We start from the raw sequence: 20,105 nt of genomic DNA, 5'->3' as shown, positions 1-20,105 counted from the left end.
CGCGGTCACACTTCACGGTGGGGACATATAACGGTGTGACACCGGAAGTCTTCCACTTGGTTCTTGCGGCTGCTTGTGCGGTAGTGTGATCTTCACGTTGTATCATATGAGATCATATTATTTACACTTTTAACATGGCGGACCGAGCAGAGACTCAGGAGGCCATTAAAGTCCAAGGGGAGGTCGTCCGTAAACTGAAGGCAGAGAAGGCGAGCAAAGATCAGGTTAGTACATGTGGCTCCACTCAGCGTGTCTGTTAGCCGACCCGACACCGTCTGCTAGAATACCAAGTGTCATCTCACTGAAGATGGGATTAACTAACCACTGTGCGATCTACTGCTTCAATTCGAAATAATAACCATTTTTATCGTCTACTCAACCGTTACTTATTAAAAAAAATGTATATACTTTATTTCTACATTTGCGATGACTGATGAAGATGACGCCCCACCGGCCCAGTCATATTGAAATTGAAAGTAAGGCCCATTATCTGATGTAGCACTTCATGTCAGACCACAGCCACACTCCCCCCCCCCCCCCCCCCAAAAAAAACGGCAAAATATCGGAAATAAGTTACACATCTTCATAGGCAAACTTCGTCAATTCCTGTCCTGTTGAAATACTTATGGCCAATATAATATTAAATAGATGGGACATGAGCCCTTCTACAAAAGAGTCGTTCCAAATCGCTGAGTAGGACCTACTTGTGCAATCTTTTTATTTGTATTCAGCGATAGTTTCCACCAATGGCAAGTAATTTTAACCTGTTATATATTTATAGCTGGATTGATAGATGGATTGATAGATTTAAAGATGCATATAGTTATAGACACCTATCATATAGGTGTCTATGACTAATTAGATGGATAGATAGATCATATAGAGATATACAGACTCTATATCTCTATCTATACATCTATATACAGATGAAAACTAGCCTCTCAGGCTAACTCTGGCTCACTTACATTTTGAATGTTGATTAGTGTGCAATGTCCCTGAACTAAACCAATAAAATATATGATCTATCCAACATAGATTGATACATAGATATATCATGTAGATGTATAGCTATATCATAAAGATAGAGATACAGGTGTTTATAGATATTTATAGACATGTGATCTATCTATCTAGTATCTATCTATCTATCGATCGATTGATCGATCGATCTAGTTATAGACTATCTATCTTCATGATCTATCGATCCATCCATCTGATCTATATCTGATCCATCTATCTATGTATTTATAGACCCCTATATCTCTATATGCATCTTTCTATATGATCTTTCGATCCATCCATCTGATCCATCTATCTAGTATCTATATACACCATGATTAAATACTTGCTACATTGCCAATGACGGGAGTCTATTTCAGATGTGTATATGTGCCTGTTTGTTGGGATGGGTTGCGGCTTGCTTAATTTACCCTGCATTTCATGTTCCACCCCCACTGTGATGTCCCCCTGCCCCCACCTAGTGTTAGGGTTGCTCTCACATGTTCTCCTGTTCTCCCTGCCGGACCTCTTGGACCACCACCACCTCCCTCATACACACCTGGGTCCCACGCTGTCGCCCGCCGCTGTCCTCGCCTGCCTCCACTATCGTCTCCCTCCTCTCCGCTCTGGACGTTTCTGGAACATTGTGCGAATCTCCTATCCTGACTGGCGCCATGAACGAATGATGGACAATGCTCGACCTGTGATGCTCTTTTGACCTGCTTCCCTGTACGGAAATCTGGGAATTGATCGACCAATTTTGTTATATTTATTACCGTTTAATTAACTGTTGCCGGGATGAATACACTGGGATCTTTCACCATCCAAAAATTGACTGGATTGTCGGCTTTTCGAACTGGAATGTTCCGACTGCTACGCTCCGTCTCTGGGATCACTGTCGCTCAGGTAATAAGGAGGAATACCAATTCAAGGGGCGACTCGCTTTTCCTAATTCGCTGAGAGTGAGATGTAGGAAATTCAAATGCCTGCCTTGGTTTTCCTGGTTTTCCAGATTGATGTGGAAGTGGCAAAACTGTTGGAGCTCAAGCTGCGTCTGGGAGGTGATGATGTCAAACATCAATTTGTGCTCAAGACTCCTAAGGTAATACAATTTAAACATTACTATGTTTAAATGAACAGAGGAATGTCATACATTTCTATTGGCTTGATTTACCCATGCGTGTCATTTTTCACTGAATACAGCATTTTCTGATTTTATGTATTCGCACATTTAAATTACATAACATTCAACACACTCTCCCTGAACACAATCACTGTATCTGCAGGAGACTAGTTTAGTGCTTTGCTAAAAAATTTTAGGCAATAAAATAGTGAATGAATAGTGAACTGCCAATAACGTATTGCAGCAGGTTCAAATTGGACATGACAGATGTTAAGTAGGCAAGATGTCATCGTCCAAAAACAAATGCATTGCCCAAACACACAAGCCAGCGTGACTTAAAACCAAAATAATGCAAAGATTTTGTGTTGCACACCCACAAATATCAATTTTAAGACTGTATGGAACACATAATGCCTTTTCTAATGAAGTTTCTTATGGGTCCTATACTTCTTGTCTCTCAGGGAACAAGAGACTACAACCCTAAGCAAATGGCCATCAGAGAGAAGGTGTTCAACACCATCGTCAGTTGCTTCAAACGTCACGGTGCTGAAACCATCGACACGCCTGTCTTTGAACTCAAGGTACCAGGGGCACTGGTAGCACGACGCAAAAGTACAGCCTTTCATCAGTTGGCCAATGGTGGTTTCTTTGGATGCTGTGCAGGAAACCTTGACGGGGAAGTATGGAGAAGACTCCAAGCTTATCTACGACCTCAAGGACCAAGGAGGCGAGCTGCTGTCCCTGAGATATGACCTCACCGTATCCTGAGAGATCGAAATTAAGTCAATGTGCTAACGAACGCACATCCCTTTGAATATCCTAGTGTCCTTGACATGTCCCCTCTCAGGTGCCCTTCGCTCGTTACCTCGCCATGAACAAGATCAGCAACATCAAGCGCTACCACATTGCAAAGGTCTATCGCCGCGACAACCCGGCCATGACCCGCGGGCGCTACAGGGAGTTCTACCAGTGTGTGAGTGGCACTCGGTAAACTCCATGACTTGTTTGTTTGGTCTTCAGTGGTGTTTGCTCAAATTTGCCAGCATGACGAGCAGCGAAATTAACCCTGTGTAATCTGTGGAGTTTTATCCGTCTGTATTCAATCATGGGAGCAGGACACTGTCTTTAACTGAACGCGTACACTGTTTACTCATACCCAGGGTGTCCGCACATCCTTAAAAAGTTTTGAATTCATGTTTCTAAATTTAAGGCCTTGAAAAGTCTTACATTTCTTTCCAAATGTTATATGCTGGTCTTAAATACTGTAACTCAAGGTCTTAAATTTGTCGGGGCATTATTTTTCTCGTTGGTCTTTTCAGGAAGGACGTATAGAGGCTTCTTTCTTGCTAGCTGCATATATAAATGATTATCTGCGTGCTTGCTAGCTAGTCTGCGACAATGGGTGGGTGAATGAGTCTCATTGAGGGAAACACATGCTATGCTTTGGTGTAAATTACTAATACAGCAGGATCCCCCCCACCATTGCGTGTTTTAGGTCTTAAATTTAATTCAAGGTGGTATCAAAAAGGTCTTAAAAAGTCTTACATTTGACTTGCTGAAATCTGCATATACCCTGCTCATACCAATTCCACTTGGTTTCAAGAGGTGTACAACAAGGTCATGTGTTCACAGTAAGGAAGCTGTGTGTGTCTGGGTTCGGGCTGTGTCTGCATTGAGCCGGACTCTTGAGCCGAAATTCCGTTATGAGTGCATCTCAAACGTGTGACTGATGTTGTGCCTCCGTAGGACTTCGACATAGCGGGCCACTACGACCCCATGATCCCCGACGCAGAGTGCCTGCGCATCGTGAGCGAGATCCTCGGCGAGCTGGACCTGGGAGACTTCCACATCAAGGTGCGGTCGCTTGCACGTCCCCACCCCATGACGACACGCTTCACAGTCACCAACCCCGACCGACAGCATCGAGTGTCTCCTTTCAATCCAGGTGAACGACCGACGCATCCTGGACGGGATGTTTGCCGTGTGCGGGGTCCCCGACGACAAGTTTCGCACCATTTGCTCGACGGTGGACAAACTGGACAAGGTGATTCCTGAATTCCCCGTCGTGGATCATTAATGCGGCGATTTCATAGATATCCGTTCTGTTCTTTCTGGGGACACCCTTGGTGGTGATAAGCCAATGAATATGAACTCTGCAAAATCTAGCACATCATGAACACACTAGAGCTGTCAATCTTCCTCTATAATTCCATTCAAATTGCATTTCTTTGTACACTGTACACTGTATAAGGCTCATGCAGGCCAAAGACACTATCAAATGTTCTGCCCAGTAGACGGCAATCTAACTATACAAATTTCTATCCTGCCTCCCTTAGTCAATAACACAAAAGGATATTATATTAACTCCTCCCCTTGTCCGCTTTAACAGCACTGAGTCAACAACTGAAATTGACCACTCCTTTACATTGAATGCCATTGTTGCGATTTCTTTACTGTACATACGAGTTCTGTTGCGGTAAGGCAACTTTTATTTATTCACACAACGGCTTTTGACAACATGACGGTGTGCAGTAGTATATTGCCTACTATTTCTGAAACCTAAGTCTCAAACACAGACATTTATTATAATCTTCTTATCCACAAATAGCCATCGTGACACTATAACTCATGGATTAAAAAGTAAACTCACTATAATTGAATCCTCCACATACAGAGAATATAGGTGAAAGGTCAAGGCATAAGCTCGTCTTCACTAGGCCATATAGGTTTAGTATTCCATCAGTCTTTTCACCGGCATGATTGTTATAGTAAATGCCGCATATCTCATCTTTTTTTATTTTTTTACTGGTATAGTTTCAGTTGGCCGCTTGTCTAAGATCTTCTTCCACAAGCTGTACTTTTATGGCTCAGCCTATTCAGAGAAAAATTGAGCTATATGACCCCCCCCCCCTCCCCCCAGTGTGTGTCATGGGGGGGAGACATGGTTCTAGGAAACACTGCTGTTGTAACCCTGCCTGTGTCTGAATGCTTTGTCCTGTGCGTTGCTAGATGTGTTGGGAGGACGTGAAGAACGAGATGGTGAAGGAGAAGGGTTTGTCCGAGGAAGCAGCCGACATGATTGGGCAGTATGTGAGCATGCAGGGTAAGACATCTACCGTCTGGATGTGGTTTTAGGGTGCCTCACTGCTGCCCCTTTTGGAGGGGGGGGATATAGAACGGATTAGTGGTTGTAATTGCTCATTGAGATCATTCATTTTTACTGGAAGAAGCAATCTGTAGGGCTCAGTTTGGTAGAGTTTCACAGTGGACTGGTATCCATTCCTCAGAATTGTTTGTATTTTTCCCCTTCTATTTTACCTTTTTAAAAGTTCTACGATGTTTAATGTAGGCTTTACTGCTGGTGTCGCATCACGCACTGTCTCCTAACCCTTCTGAGCCTGCTCTGTGTGGCTGTAGGGGGCATGGACCTAGCCGTGCGCCTCCTGGAGGACCCCAAGATGTCCCAGAGTAAACAGGCCTGCGCCGGGCTCAGCGACATGAAGCAACTCTTCAGCTACCTGGAGCTCTTCCAGGTCACGGACAAGGTGAGACCGACAGGCCATCACCAACACAGCTGCTCTCCAGTCGGGCTTTGACTCAGAACTTCGTTATTCTAATATAATTTGAATATCAAAAAATAAATCAAAATTCGAACGAATATTAGGCAGCCCTTAATATTCAAACCTGTTATGGGCAGGCCAAGAGGGAGTGACGTCGGAGAACCCGACGCAGTCTAAACCGTTGGAACACGCAACACCGGTAACCATAGCAACGCCGGTAAACAAACCTTGCGGAGCCCAATCCAGGTCTTACTGAAGGCATTTAATGGTCAAAATATTATTAATAAATATTCAAATATTAATATTAATAAACCAACAAACTTTGAATATGATTTTTGGGCAAAAGTCAAAGCCCTACTCTCCAGTCTGAACACATTGCGACACGTAAAATGTTGAATAATCGTTCTGAATTAGGGACGGGTTAAAACCGATTTTGTACCATAATCTTTTTTTCTTCCCATTAAAATTACATAAAACATCATAGGGGTTCTTTAAACGCATTATTTTCTTAAATTATTAATCATGCACAGAAAAAACACATACACAAGCATAAATATTAATGTATGCTTTACAACATAAGCAAACAGCAGTATGCTAATGCATGGAGAAGTGGGAGAACATTGTGTTACCTGGTTAGTTTAGTTAGTTACAGAAGCTGCTTTCACACATACACGTTATTCCTGCTATTAGCCCGCTCTTCTCCCGACGGGCTGTATATGTGAACGACATATCCCGACATTGGTATCCTGAAACATCCTGATAAAAGACATGAGTGGGCGTGTTGATGACGCTTCGGTCTGCATTTGCCTGTCATTGTGTGGCCCCTCAATTGATAATCAGCCTGTTGACTTTTGTTCGCTGAATGGTTAAAAAATATTTAAATGTTGGCACTGCTTGTCATTCGTGGTGAACGCTAAATTATAGGTCTTATCCTAACCCTAAAAGTACACATCATACAATGAATTACCAAACATGAGTTCACAGCTGCACGGGTATATAGAAAATGTTAAAGTTATCTGAACATGATAGTGTCCCGTCCTTCCACTCCCTGTTTTCTCAGTTAAAGATCATTAGCATTGGCATCAACTTCTCTGAGGAAGGTTGAATTTGCCATAATTTGCTGCAAATTTGAATCAGCAAAATCCAGTTCATGTACACCAAGTTTCAGATTATTTAATCCATTAGGGCGGAAAGGCCGATCGATTGAACTGTTGACTAAACACTAGGGGTGGGCAAAATAATCGATTCTTCGATGCATCACGATTCTCGCTAGAACGATTCTGTCTCGATGCAGATAAATTAATAATCGGAATTAAAACGGAATTAAACCCTTTTCTTTTTTTTTTGCCTGCTGCAACATTCTGTTCGCCAGAGAGGAATAATTTTTGTAATTTTAAAATTATTGAATTTATCTTCAGTGTGTATTGGCCAATCTGATTTGTCTTGACACGATTGCGATTCAGCCAACGCATAGCATGCGCGCAAACTCAAAGAAAATAAAACTGAAACCTATTTTTTGCATGCTTCCATATTGTGTTATAATGCAAGCTGCATTGATCATTGCATTGTTCATAGAGAGTCATATTTGTGACAAAAGCTTTCTCTCTTATGAAATATTGGATAAGTTAATTCATCTGTTGATGTCTTTAATGATCATCACCAAAGTAGGAAGTGATTATCAAACTCTTGAGTAGCAAACCCAGATGTATATATATATATTTGAAAATCACGCATGGAAATGTACATAAAAAAAATGTGATGCATCGATAATCGCTTCAGAATCGAATCGTTGACCTCCTAATCGGAATCGGATCGTGAGGTGCCAAGAGATTCCCCCCGCTGCTAAACACGCGGTGCTCGGAGCTCCCCGTGTCTTAGTATCTGGAGGAAACCGTTTCCAGAGACTCCCGTTAGCGTTCCCATAACGCTCCGCCTGCGCCCCCCCCCCCCCCCCCCCCCCTGTCCAGGTGGTGTTTGACCTGAGCCTGGCCCGGGGGCTCGACTACTACACGGGCGTCATCTACGAAGCCATGCTCGGCCCGCCGGGCGCCACGCCGCCGCCGCCGTCACAGGCGGGCGCGCCCAAGGCGGAGGAGAGCCTGAGCGTGGGGAGCGTGGCGGGGGGCGGGCGCTACGACGGCCTGGTGGGCATGTTCGACCCCAAGGGGCGGGCGGTGCCCTGCGTGGGCGTCAGCATCGGCGTGGAGAGGATCTTCTCCATCCTGGAGCAGAAGGCGGAGGTGAGGACCCACACAGTCACACTGTAGTCACGCTGTGGTCACGCTGTGGTCATGCTGTAGTCATGCTGTAGTCACGCTGTAGTCACGCTGTAGTCAGGGTTAGCTGTGGGGCGCCCTCGGTACTCTCAATGCGCTCCGCTTTCCCAGGCGGAGAAGGTGCGCACCACCGAGGTCCAGGTCCTGGTGGCTTCGGCACAGAAGAATCTACTGGAGGAGAGGCTGAGGCTGGTGACGGAGCTGTGGAACGCTGGGATCAAGGTGTGCACCGGGGGTTCAGACTGCTTGTTTCATTAAGATGAATGTGTGTCTGGAATGGATTAGGTTAGGCTTTATTGATCCTTTTGGGATGACTCCCTCAAGGAAATTGATTGTCCAGTAGCTTACAGAAAGAAACGCAACACAATATTAAATTATATACAATATAAGATAAACAATAAACTCTTAGATAACTATAAAAAGTAAAACAAAAAGTAAACAGTAAACAATAATTATAATGTTAATAATAATATAAGATAAACAATAAACTCTTAACTAACTAACTATGAAAAGTAAACAAAAACAGTAAACCGTAAAGTGTGTGTGTGTGTGTGTGTGTGTGTGTGTGTGTGTGTGTGTGTGTGTGTGTGTGTGTGTGTGTGTGTGTGTGTGTGTGTGTGTGTGTGTGTGTGTGTGTGTGTGTGTGTGTGTGTGTGTGCGTGCGTGCGTGCGCAGGCGGAGTCGATGTTCAAGAAGAATCCCAAACTGCTGAGCCAGCTGCAGCATTGCGAGGAGTCTGGCATCCCTTTGGTGGCCATCCTGGGGGAGCAGGAACTGAAGAATGGCATGGTCAAACTCCGCACCGTCGCAACAAGAGAGGAGGTGAGAGACAGTTTGTGTGTGTGTGTAATTCACTTATAGCCATAATGACCCTCCAGTGTGGATCTGCGTTCCATTATGGTCTGAAATTTAGATTATTCTGAACAATGTCCATTAGCTGTTAAAAACTAAATTGAGATATTGGCTGATACTTTGAGTATACCTTAATAATAGACTAACTATCTTATTAAACAAGGTTTAAGTAAATTTAGTCTTGGCAATATTATATCAAAAAAAGATTTAGAGAAAAACTAAATAACTCAATTTAGAAACACCTGCTTGTTTACCAGCACATGATCAGTGACGTAGTACTTATTGTAAATGTTACTGTGCATCAGTTTCATAGAACCTACTAGGTAAGAACTACATGCAGCGCTCAACTATTATTCATTCATACGTTTCATTCTTTCGTTATTATTCTTTACACATTTTGGGACGCTGCTCATTAAAAATGTTCACCTACAGACTCTATTCAGATTTTAAAATGTTCAGATTAGCTTGGAATCGCGGAAACTTGGGAGACTTAAAATATTCTACTTTTAAAATATTGTTTTTTTACAATGGAAGTCAATTGGAGGACTTCAATGCCTGTCCGTCCATTCGGTGACACATAAACTGCTGACACTTTTAACAGTTAACCTTCGTTCAAACGTTAAAAAAATAAACCCTTAACTTCGTATACTTTCAGTTGGTCTTTCGTTGAGTGTAGAGTGTGACGTCACACGCTCCATCCCACGAGTCGAGTCAGAGCGGATCAAGTTATTATAGCCACCAGCGTCGCTATCACAAAAGCTAACCATTTCGGTGGTCGTGGAGTGAATCTGTCCGTAGGCATTTTTACACCGCCAAGCTGGTTCTGGTTCGGTCTTGCTGCCTGTGTGAAACCGAGGGTCAAATCCCCCGTCGCCATGGAGACGGCTTTTTTGGTTCACTGGAGAAGGCGGGGCTACGCCTTAACTCGTCACTTTATTTGTTTCCAACCATTTTACATTTTCAAATGGTGTGCATTGTTACTTTAGACTTCAAATCCCTTCACTTGATTTATGCCATACATTTCTTTACATCTTAAAGGGGTAGTTTGGAATTTGACATAGGACCACATTTCCAAGTGAGCTCAGTGTGTTATTTATCATTTTGATCGCTGGTGCTAGCCTGCCAATAAAAACAGTCTTTCCAACTCCACAGTACACCCGAGGCAAAAAAAAAAAAAAAAAAAAAGCTCAGTCGGTATCACCATTCATACCTTATGGGTCTAGCACCCTCAGGTCCAAGCACAAAAGCCCTTCATGCTCCCTGAAGTTAAAACATCAAATGAGAGGCGGAACATTCTGCGATTCTCGTGCTTACCATCCCATCTCTGTCAGATTTTGGGAGGTTGGGAAAAATCAGAAATTTGAACCATCGCATTTATTTATACTTCATGAATAAGTCTGCCACTATAGTGCCAGATTTCAGGAAAAATAAATAGAAGAAGATAATCAGTTTTAGATGGGGTTAGTAGCGTTCCAGTACATCTTGTACCATATAAGGTGGTTTAGGGGAAGCTTTAGGGTGTAGACGCTGTGGCACCCAGACGTGCGGCCTCTTTCTGATGACAGCGTTTGGCTGCTGAGCATGACTTCGTACCCTCTGCGTGACTTTCTCTCTGCAGGTTGATGTCTCTCGAGCGGACCTCATAGAAGAGATCAGGAAGAGGACCTCCCCTGTTTAAAGCCCTCTCGGAACTGCCACCCGCTAATCCATCACGAGAAGCCCCCGGCCACACAGCAACGCTATGTTTCCTGTCCTCCACCAGGAGGAAGAAGAGCATCGACCAAATGAGCTGAAGGAGCTCATTCATAATCCTCATTGTAGCCCTTTACAGAAGCCAGATTCTCAAACAGGTGTGCTTAAATAATGAAGCCATTTCTTTTTAAAGTAAACCAAAGTTTAGTTCAAGAGTCTGAAAATCTCCTTTCAAACACTGACAAAGCGGGCTTACCATATCGCAGTGACGCAAGACTCGCAAGACTGGCTGATATTAGTCATGGAACCTTGTTAACATGGGCTTATAACTCTGATCAATCAAAATCATTTAAGTATATAAAAAAATAAAAAGTGGTCTGTAAAACGTGCCTGGTGTCCTGAATGAAAGCAAATGTGTTGCTGTGAGTTAATCTAATGTGAGCCATCCACCAGTAGAGCTTTTGATGGCTGAAGACCCTGCCCTTTAGGAGTGAAACTATGGCCTTAAAAAAAAAAATTGTTTGGTTCCGGTTTCCGACCGACCCTGTCCATTTATGTGCGAACCAAATTATTTTATGAGCTTTATAAAAAATTTAAAAAAGAATTGATGCAAACTATAATTACGTTTTTGTACAGCACCTCTTCATTCTGTATACAAGGATGAGCGAATTTTCTAATTTTTCAATGAAAACAACCTACCTATCATTCGCTGCCGCTGGAAAAAATAAAATAAATTCCCTACCTACCCATGACCTCAACTGACAACCAACAGGAACCAAACTTCTTTTTTTTAGGCCTAATGCATTGAGGTTTCCCGGTCAAAGATCTGTGTGGTGGAAAACGTGCAGAGCTTACTGCACACCTTCACCAACTTCTTCAGGACAACCTGAACCTCATACTGCACACAGCCTGCTACTAAGTGGACAGAAGGCTTTTAATACAATTCGTGTTGGCCAACAAGCACTAGGGCTTTGACTTTTGCCCAAAAATCATAATCGAAGTTTGTTTGTTTAATATTCGAATATTAATAATATTTTGACCATTAAATGCCTTCAGTAAGACCTATATGGCATAAAACTTCATACTCGGCAGTCACGTGACTACCATGGCTACCTGGAGGGCAACAAACGCCGACTAAATGGCGACGAACAGCGGCCAGCAAGGGGAATTGCAGTTTCCAATACGACAATCGATCAACTATTACAATTTTAGACCATAAATGTTCAAATAAGATATCAAGATAAAATAAAAATACTCGGATTTTTTAATCTATACGCAGCAGCCGCTGATGTGGTCATTTCTTTGAATTTGGCAACGTCTCGTCCCGACTTGGGAGTCTGGAGATATTTACATTTATGTTATAGAGAATCCGTCACCTTATACCGCACAAAAAAGGAAAGCCTACAAAAGTACGGATAGCTAACTTTTAGTTAACTTTTTTTCAAAAGTGGGTGGGTTAACAACATTTTCGTATGGGAGGTGAAAAACAGGAATATCTTCATAATAAAAGCAAAGGTGAGTGAGTAAGCTACTCTAGCTACCCGTAAAACGATAAACAAATAGGTTTTTTTCTGAATCAAATAACTTAAGTAGCTCGTTTATTGACCAATTAATGTGGTAGCGTCCACACAAGTGCTATACCTCCATTCATTTAGATGAGCGGAAGAAAGCGTCTACTCCTCACGCTTTGGTCAGGCAAAGCGTGACACTGAACACGTCTTGCGAGGTCGACCAACGTATCTATTTCACGCTTTGGCGTGATACCGGGTTGAAATTTTAATAGATTGCAATACAAAATGTAACCATGATACATTTACAATGCAATACTGCCCCATAGAGGCTAACCTCCGCCAATGCATTTTTGGTCCAAATTGTAGTTATTCTAGTCCAGAATAATTTTCCTAGTAAAAGGAAAAATCATGAAACATAAGAAATGTAACTATTGATTTTAAATAGGGGACAATATAAAACATAAATTGAATGAATGTTTTGATGTTGAAACAAGATTTATGTTACAACATTAAAACATAGCTTAACCAGGAAATGTTCCAAAATGTTAAAGAAAAGAGACAATCTTGTGGATAATGTACCTTCTTGACTTAAAAGAGAATAGAAACATCCTCATTATTTTTGACTCAAATGGTTCAAGTGCTGACACCTCTGCAGATAGAGTCAAGGCTGTTTCATGGGGACCAAAGTGATGAGGCAAACACTTTTTATGCCATTCTTGCTTGTGCGTCGTCTCTAACTTCCCCCTTATGGCTCAGATTGCCCTGATAACACAAACCCTAACCACTAGACTCAAGATTTTAATGATTATGAGATTATTATGGGATCTTTGAAGATGCCCAGTCACCCAGTGTTTATCGTTTTCATCCTAATAAGGTATTGGCCCTGCTCATTGCTCAACTTCCACTTTTGCGATGATATGTATCACTCATATAGGCTGGGTTGTGTGTTCCTGTGAACAGACTCCAGTCCTGGACTCCACTGAGACAACACTGAGGTCGAGATGCTCAACATGGGGGCTGTGCTGCTGTTACTAATTGGTGTTACTGATGGTGAGACTTTTATGGAATAACAACTGTTTTAAATCTTTATGCATTTTATCTCACTTAGTCAGCTATAGTTTTAAGTTATAGGTTTAAACATAAGTTGTTGCTTTTCACCATTTAATGGGTTAAACTAATGTATATTTTATCCCACGTTAATTCTGGATAAATTGAGTCCATTTATTGTTTAATATCATTAATCATTACTCTGCCTTTTGCTTTTTGACTTCCCCACAATGTAACTTCTCCTTTGTTATTGCAAAACACAAAAGTATTACCACATATTATCGAGTGCATTCAGGGTAGAGTAGGGTATTTTCATGACAATAATAGGGAAATAATGTAAATCCAATCCAAAATGTAATGAAATATTAAATGTTTGAACCTTCAACATCTATGAGTATAACGTCCCTCTCTGCAATGACACCCATTGTATTCTAAATGTCCATCCCTCTTACAGTAATAAGACAGTTATTACAGTAATAGTGAGTGGCGGGCTGTGAATCTCAGTGAGATATATCTCTTGTATGGTTTTATTCTCCTCTGTAAACCTCCAGGTGTGAAGACCTTCTGCGACGCCACACAGCCACACATCACGACCCAGTGCTTTGGCTCTCTGGGAGGAACCGTGGAGGTCCTGCTGCCTAAGACCTCACAAGATGATGCCTTCAGACTGAAGAAGAACAGAGTCACGATTTTATCAGGACGCATTCAGACAAACATTCGATATTCATTTAATGTCAGTACTGGAATATTTACTATAAAGGACATCGACAGGAAAGACAATGGTGAATACTCAATGGAAGTACATAACACAACTGGAAACGTAGTAGCATTTACAAAAGGTTATTTAACCATTCAAGGTCAGTAACTATATCTTATTTCAGTAGTAGTTATTTAACCAGGGTTCCAGATGAGAGGGAAACAGCCGGTTTAGCTGCTGTTTCCCTCTCATCATCATCAAGGATTCATCAAGGTCATAAAGGATCATTTAAACATTAACCTCTGACTTCATGGCTCTTATAGAAACACTGTTGGCTCTCAGGCTCCATGTTAATATTATTGTTAATGTCACACACACATATACATACATACATACATACATATATATATATATATATATATATATTCATGCCGTTTTGCTCTACTTTACTTTTGAAGTGCTTAGGGTGAAGAAAATGCTGTTCATTCTGCTTCTGCCCAATTTGTGTATTTCGGCATAAAATATGTTAAGTAGGCCTACAGCAGGCTAAATACTAGTTAGTCTGTGAGTATGGAGCAGGCGGGTACAAGAGGTGGATGCTTCTAATTATAATTGTATGAAGTTAAGTTTCTATGAGTAAATAACAGAAGGATTCCGTTCAGTCAAACTGTGACTCACCTCCTCGGTCGGTTTCCCTTAGCCCCGGTCTCCTCTCTCAACCTTTCCCGGGAGTGTCTGTCCCGGGGACAGCAGAGGGTGTCCTGCTCTGCCGGGGGGGACGGACTCCACTACAGCTGGAGTCTAGACGGACTCCCGCTGAACGACACGCGTCTCCCCTCCGGACCCAGTAGCGCTAGTGACGTCACTCTGGAGCCGGGCCGGTCGGGACTGGTCACCTGCTCGGTCCACAACAACGTGAGCCACGCCACGGCCAACATCACCTTGTCTGTGTGTGACGGTGAGCGACAAACACAACGAGGGAAATGAGTAAATGGAGCTTTGATTCAGTAGCAGTTGACTCATCACGTGACCGATCATCATTGTCTCTCATAGGGTTAATTTATGTGAACTGCGCATCTAATGGAACACGTATATCACAGTGGGTGCACAGAATCAACAATACCTTTTTCAGCCAGTCGGAAGCTAGGCGTCAATATGAATGGAAAGCAGATCTATATATTTATATATGCATATATGATATCCATATGAATTCAGGGCAGAGTAGGGTATTTTCATGACAATAATAGGGAAATAATGTAAATCAAATCCAAAATGCAATGAAATATTAAATGTTTGAACCTTCAACATCTATGAGTATAACGTCCCTCTCTGCAATGACACCCATTGTATTCTAAATGTCCATCCCTCTTACAGTAATAAGACAGTTATTACAGTAATAGTGAGTGGTGAGCTGTGAATCTCAGTGAGATGTATCTCTTGTATGGTTTTATTCTCCTCTGTAAACCTCCAGGTGTGACGACCTTCTGCGACGCCACACAGCCAGACATCACGACCCAGTGCTTTGGCTCTCTGGGGGGAACCGTTGAGGTCCTGATGCTTATTAAGACCTCACGATATTACCACTTCAGACTGAAGAAGAACAATATCACGATTTTATCAGGATGGCATCAGGCAAACATTCGATATTCATTTAATGTCAGGACTGGAATATTTACTATAAAGGACATCGACAGGACAGACAATGGTGAATACTCAATGGAAGTACATAACACAACTGGAATGCTAGTAGCATCTACAAAATGTTATTTAACCATTGAAGGTGAGTAACTATATCTTATTTCAGTAGTAGTTATTTAACCAGGGTTACAGATGAGAGGGAAACAGCCGGTTTAGCTGCTGTTTCCCTCTCATCATCATTAAGGATTCATCAAGGTCATAAAGGATCATTTAAACATTAACCTCTGACTTCATGGCTCTTATAGAAACCCTGTTGGCTCTCAGGCTCCATGTTAATATTATTGTTAATGTCACACACACATATTTATAATATATATATTTTCATGGCGTTTTGCTCTACTTTACTTTTGAAGTGCTTAGGGTGAAAATGCTGTTTATTCTGCTTCTGCCAAATTTGTGTATGTCGGCATAAAATATGTTAAGTACAGTAGGCTAAATTCTAGTTAGTCTGGGAGTATGGAGAAGGCGGGTTCAAGAGGTGGATGCTTCTAATTATAATTGTATGAAGTTAAGTTTCTATGAGTGAATAACAGAAGGTTTCCGTTCAGTCAAACTGTGGGACTCACCTCCTCAGTCGGTTTCCCTTAGCCCCGGTCTCCTCTCCCCTCCTGTCCCGGGAGTGTCTGTCCCGGGGACAGCAGAGGGTGTCCTGCTCTGCCGGGGGGGACGGACTCCACTACAGCTGGAGTCTAGACGGACTCCCGCTGAACGACCCGCGTCTCCTCTCCGGACCCAGTAGCGCTAGTGACGTCACTCTGGAGCCGGGCCGCTCGGGACTGCTCACCTGCTCGGTCCGCAACATCGTGAGCAACGCCACGGCCAACATCACCTTGTCTGTGTGTGGCGGTGAGCGACAAACACAACGAGGGAAATGAGTAAATGGATTCAGTAGCATTTGATTCATCACGTGACCGATCATCATTGTCTATCATAGGGTTCATTTATGTGAACTGCGCATCTAATGGAACACATATATCACAGTGGGTGCACAGAGACAATATCTTTTCCAGCCAGTCGGAAGCTATAGGCGTCAATATGAATGGAAAGCAGATCTATATGTTTATGTATGCATATATGATATCCATATGTATTCATAAATGTTTGTCCTCTGTGCCATACTTGTCTTTGTGACAGGGCTCGTCCCGTTCATCGTTCGTCCTCTGACGGTGTTGCTGCTGCTCCTAGCAGCATTGGGAGTCTACTGGGCCCTAAAGAAGAAGAAAACCTCCAGCCCCCGAGGTACCAACAAGTGTCTCTTTGGGTCAACTGTTCAACGCAAACTTTACTTCCCGTGCTGTTTTCTCATTTTCTAGTGTTCTGTTTGTTCAGACATCGCGCTGTCCTCCATGGCGGTAGATGATGATGTGCCGTACGTTAACGTCTCCGCTGCGACCGGGAGGTCAGGGGGAGAGTGAGGTGGAGTACGGGGCGGTCAGGGTGGCTCCAGGCCCTAGGCGGACGCGGGAGACCAATGTGGGCGAGCTAGTGCGCGCTCAGCCCCGGAGGACGGAGGCCCTGAGAGCTGTCACCACCCAGAAGGACGCGTAGACAGCGCTTTAGCCAGAGAGCCATCAGCCCACTGACATTAGACCTGCCAGGGACACTTCTCTCTCTGCATCTCAAAGGCCACTTCGTTTGAAAATGTGAATGTTTATTCGGCCGTGGTTATGTTCATATTTATGTTCATAAAGCCGTTCACATGTAGTTTAAACCGTGTAGTAGTCAAATCTCCACTCTTATTTTTATTATTAATAGTATCTATTTTTTCCTCTGTTGTTGTCCACGGTGGCTTCCTGGGTCAAGGATAGAAACTGATCCAATCAAATAAGTGTGATAGCTTGATCTCTGAAAGCAGTATTCTGCATGTGTAACTCATAACATATAACTACTATTTTCTTTATACTATACTGAATGTGTAACTTTATTTCATTATTTTTGACACTATTATGCATGTGTAACTGGCTTGGATGCGTGTCTGTATGAAATATACTATTTTTTTAAAGAGTAGGCCTACTTCATCTTTTGTGTTCTATAAACATTCTTAAGGTTCCAGACATGTAAATTGAAGCACTTACACACGGTATACACACACACGCGCACGCACACACACACACACACTCACACTCACACACACACACACACACACACACACACACACAATTTGATGGCACTTTTATTCATTTTACCCTTGTTTTACTGTTTCAAAATCCAGTTGACATCTTACCATACCGAGGAGATAATTTACAACAAAAAAATAGATTTTAGGTTTCAGTCTTCATATTTCTAGATAAGGCTCTAGTGTAAATGTTCAACCCGGTATCACGCAAAAGCGTGAAATAGATATGTTGGTCGACCTCGCAAGGCGTGTTCAGTGCCACGCTTTGCCTGACCAAAGCGTGAGGAGAAGACGCTTTCTTCCGCTCATCTAAATGAATGGAGGAATAGCACCAACAGGGGGCGAGACGTTCTCCCAGCATTTGGTGAAATTCTTAATACCTTATTCTAGGGCCTAACTGGGACCCCCGCACCGAAACTTGGCCCGGTCGGACCCCGAGGGCAGGGAGGGGGGGGGGGTCTGAGGTTTCAGGTTAGGGTTAGGGCCGGCTTCTTCCCAGAGACCCACAATTAATTATATATACCACTGGGAAGTGCCAACCAATCTCCATATCCATATGGGGAGGGGGAGGGGGGGGTTGCTTGTGGACAGTAGGGGTGTACACTAGGCAAAAATAGGAAGCAAACTCAGGAACCCATTGGCCCGAAGGGCCGTTTGTCCGACTCTTCAAAAAGGAGGCGCATTAGGCCGACGGTTCAATTTGCCGAATAGGCCTACTGTCGTCTAGTTTTTCTCGGATCGGAGTGTAGGAGAGCGGGACCACTGCTGGGCCTGCCTTAATTAAACAAAGACCACTCAATCCGTGGTTTACTGGTTGCAAAGCTGATTAGTTTAATTCTGGTTGTACAACACAAAATATGTTCTCTTTAAACAGGTTCGAATAAAATGCGGCGGGTTACAACGCAGCGCTGAGTTCCGTGGCGGACGACCTCTCCTTGCGTAGGATGGCCGTGTAAATCGGGCCGAGCCGAAGCTGGCGTGTGCTTCTTAGGGTGAAATCACACTAGGCCATCTGGCCATCAAATCTGCCAGTGTGAGTGTGGCCAGTCTGGCCAGGCCGGGCCAATTTGGCCACTTGGGAGAGGTGTGCTGCTACGGCACGGGCCGCTACGGTACAGATGCTAATAAGCCGACACGCGCTTATTAGCAGGCTTTTAATACAATTCATGTTGGCCAACAAGCACTAGGGCTTTGACTTTTGCCCAAAAATCATAATCGAAGTTTGTTTGTTTAATATTCGAATATTAATAATATTTTGACCATTAAATGCCTTCAGTAAGACCTATATGGTATAAAACTTGAGTTGTATACGTTTAGTCCAGAGGGCAGGGTTTCAGTCAACGTCAAATTCATACTTCGCAGTCACGTGACTACCATGGCTACCTGGAGGGCAACAAACGCCAATCAAATGGCGACGAACAGCGGCCAACAAGGGGAATTGCAGATTTCCAATACGACAATCGATCAACTATTACAATTCTACACCATAAATGTTCAAATAAGATATCAAGATAAGATAAAAAATACTCGGATTTTTTTTCTCTACACGCAGCACCCGCTGATGAGGTCATTTCTTTGAATTTGGCAACGTCTCGTCCCGACTTGGGAGTTTGGAGATATTTACATTTATGTTATAGAGAATCCGTCACCTTATGCCGCACAAAAAAGGAAAGCCTACAAAAGCACGGATAGCTAACTTTTAGTAAACTTTTTTTCAAAAGTGGGTGGGTTAACAACATTGTCGTATGGGAGGTGAAAAACAGGAATATCTTCATAATCAAAGCTAAGGTGAGTGAGTGGCTACTCTCTAGCTACCCGTAAAACGATAAACAAATAGTTTTTTTTCTGAATCAAATAACTTGAGTAGCTCGTTTATTGACCAATTAATGTGGTGGCGTCCACACAAGTGCTATACCTCCATTCATTTAGATGAGCGGAAGAAAGCGTCTACTCCTCACGCTTTGGTCAGGCAAAGCGTGACACTGAACACGTCTTGCGAGGTCGACCAACGTATCTATTTCACGCTTTGGCGTGATACCGGGTTGAAATTTTAATAGATTGCAATACAAAATGTAACCATGATACATTTACAATGCAATACTGCCCCATAGAGGCTAACCTCCGCCAATGCATTTTTGGTCCAAATTGTAGTTATTCTAGTCCAGAATAATTTTCCTAGTAAAAGGAAAAATCATGAAACATAAGAAATGATAACTATTGATTTTAAATCGGGGACAATATAAAACATAAATTGAATGAATGTTTTGATGTTGAAACAAGATTTATGTTACAACATAGGACTAAAACATAGCTTAACCAGGAAATGTTCCAAAATGTTAAAGAAAAGAGACAATCTTGTGGATAATGTACCTTCTTGACTTAAAAGAGAATAGAAACATCCTCATTATTTTTGACTCAAATGGTTCAAGTGCTATCTGCCTCTGCAGATAGAGTCAAGGCCGTTTCATGGGGACCAAAGTGATGAGGCAAACACTTTTTGTGCCTTTCTTGCTTGTGCGTCGTCTCTAACTTCC

The 20,105-nt window shown here is 42.7% G+C and overlaps 2 protein-coding genes across 3 annotated transcripts in view; both read left to right on the top strand.

Annotated features, from left to right (window-relative positions):
• Positions 1-39: 39 nt before the first annotated feature.
• On the top strand, positions 40-10,891 carry hars (histidyl-tRNA synthetase). Of its 2 annotated transcripts, XM_056600083.1 has the most exons (14): positions 137-224; positions 1,482-1,905; positions 2,012-2,101; positions 2,584-2,703; positions 2,786-2,881; positions 2,970-3,095; positions 3,869-3,976; positions 4,068-4,166; positions 5,132-5,225; positions 5,540-5,667; positions 7,650-7,922; positions 8,070-8,180; positions 8,634-8,780; positions 10,429-10,891. In XM_056600083.1, exons 2-14 carry the CDS (start codon positions 1,798-1,800, stop codon positions 10,486-10,488), a joined length of 1,560 nt encoding a protein of 519 aa, XP_056456058.1. In that variant the 5' UTR covers positions 137-224; positions 1,482-1,797; the 3' UTR covers positions 10,489-10,891. The 2 variants fall into 2 exon arrangements, with proteins under 2 accessions (XP_056456059.1, XP_056456058.1); XM_056600084.1 differs by lacking the exon at positions 1,482-1,905 and having other exon boundaries at positions 40-224.
• Positions 10,892-12,748: 1,857 nt separating this feature from the next.
• LOC130390243 (uncharacterized) overlaps positions 12,749-20,105 on the top strand; it is a 15,099-nt gene continuing 7,742 nt past the window's right edge. Inside the window, exons 1-5 of the mRNA XM_056600082.1 lie at positions 12,749-13,063; positions 13,612-13,917; positions 14,458-14,715; positions 15,229-15,537; positions 16,044-16,301. Of these exons, the coding sequence (XP_056456057.1) occupies positions 13,015-13,063; positions 13,612-13,917; positions 14,458-14,715; positions 15,229-15,537; positions 16,044-16,301 (1,180 nt within the window). The 5' untranslated portion in view covers positions 12,749-13,014. The remainder of the gene's footprint in view (positions 13,064-13,611; positions 13,918-14,457; positions 14,716-15,228; positions 15,538-16,043; positions 16,302-20,105) is intronic.

Source organism: Gadus chalcogrammus, chromosome 10, assembly GCF_026213295.1.
Source record: "Gadus chalcogrammus isolate NIFS_2021 chromosome 10, NIFS_Gcha_1.0, whole genome shotgun sequence".
In the NCBI taxonomy this organism is placed as follows: Eukaryota; Metazoa; Chordata; class Actinopteri; order Gadiformes; family Gadidae; genus Gadus; species Gadus chalcogrammus.
The sequence above is the reverse complement of the archived record's forward strand: the minus strand, read 5'-3'. Positions and strand labels throughout refer to the sequence as shown.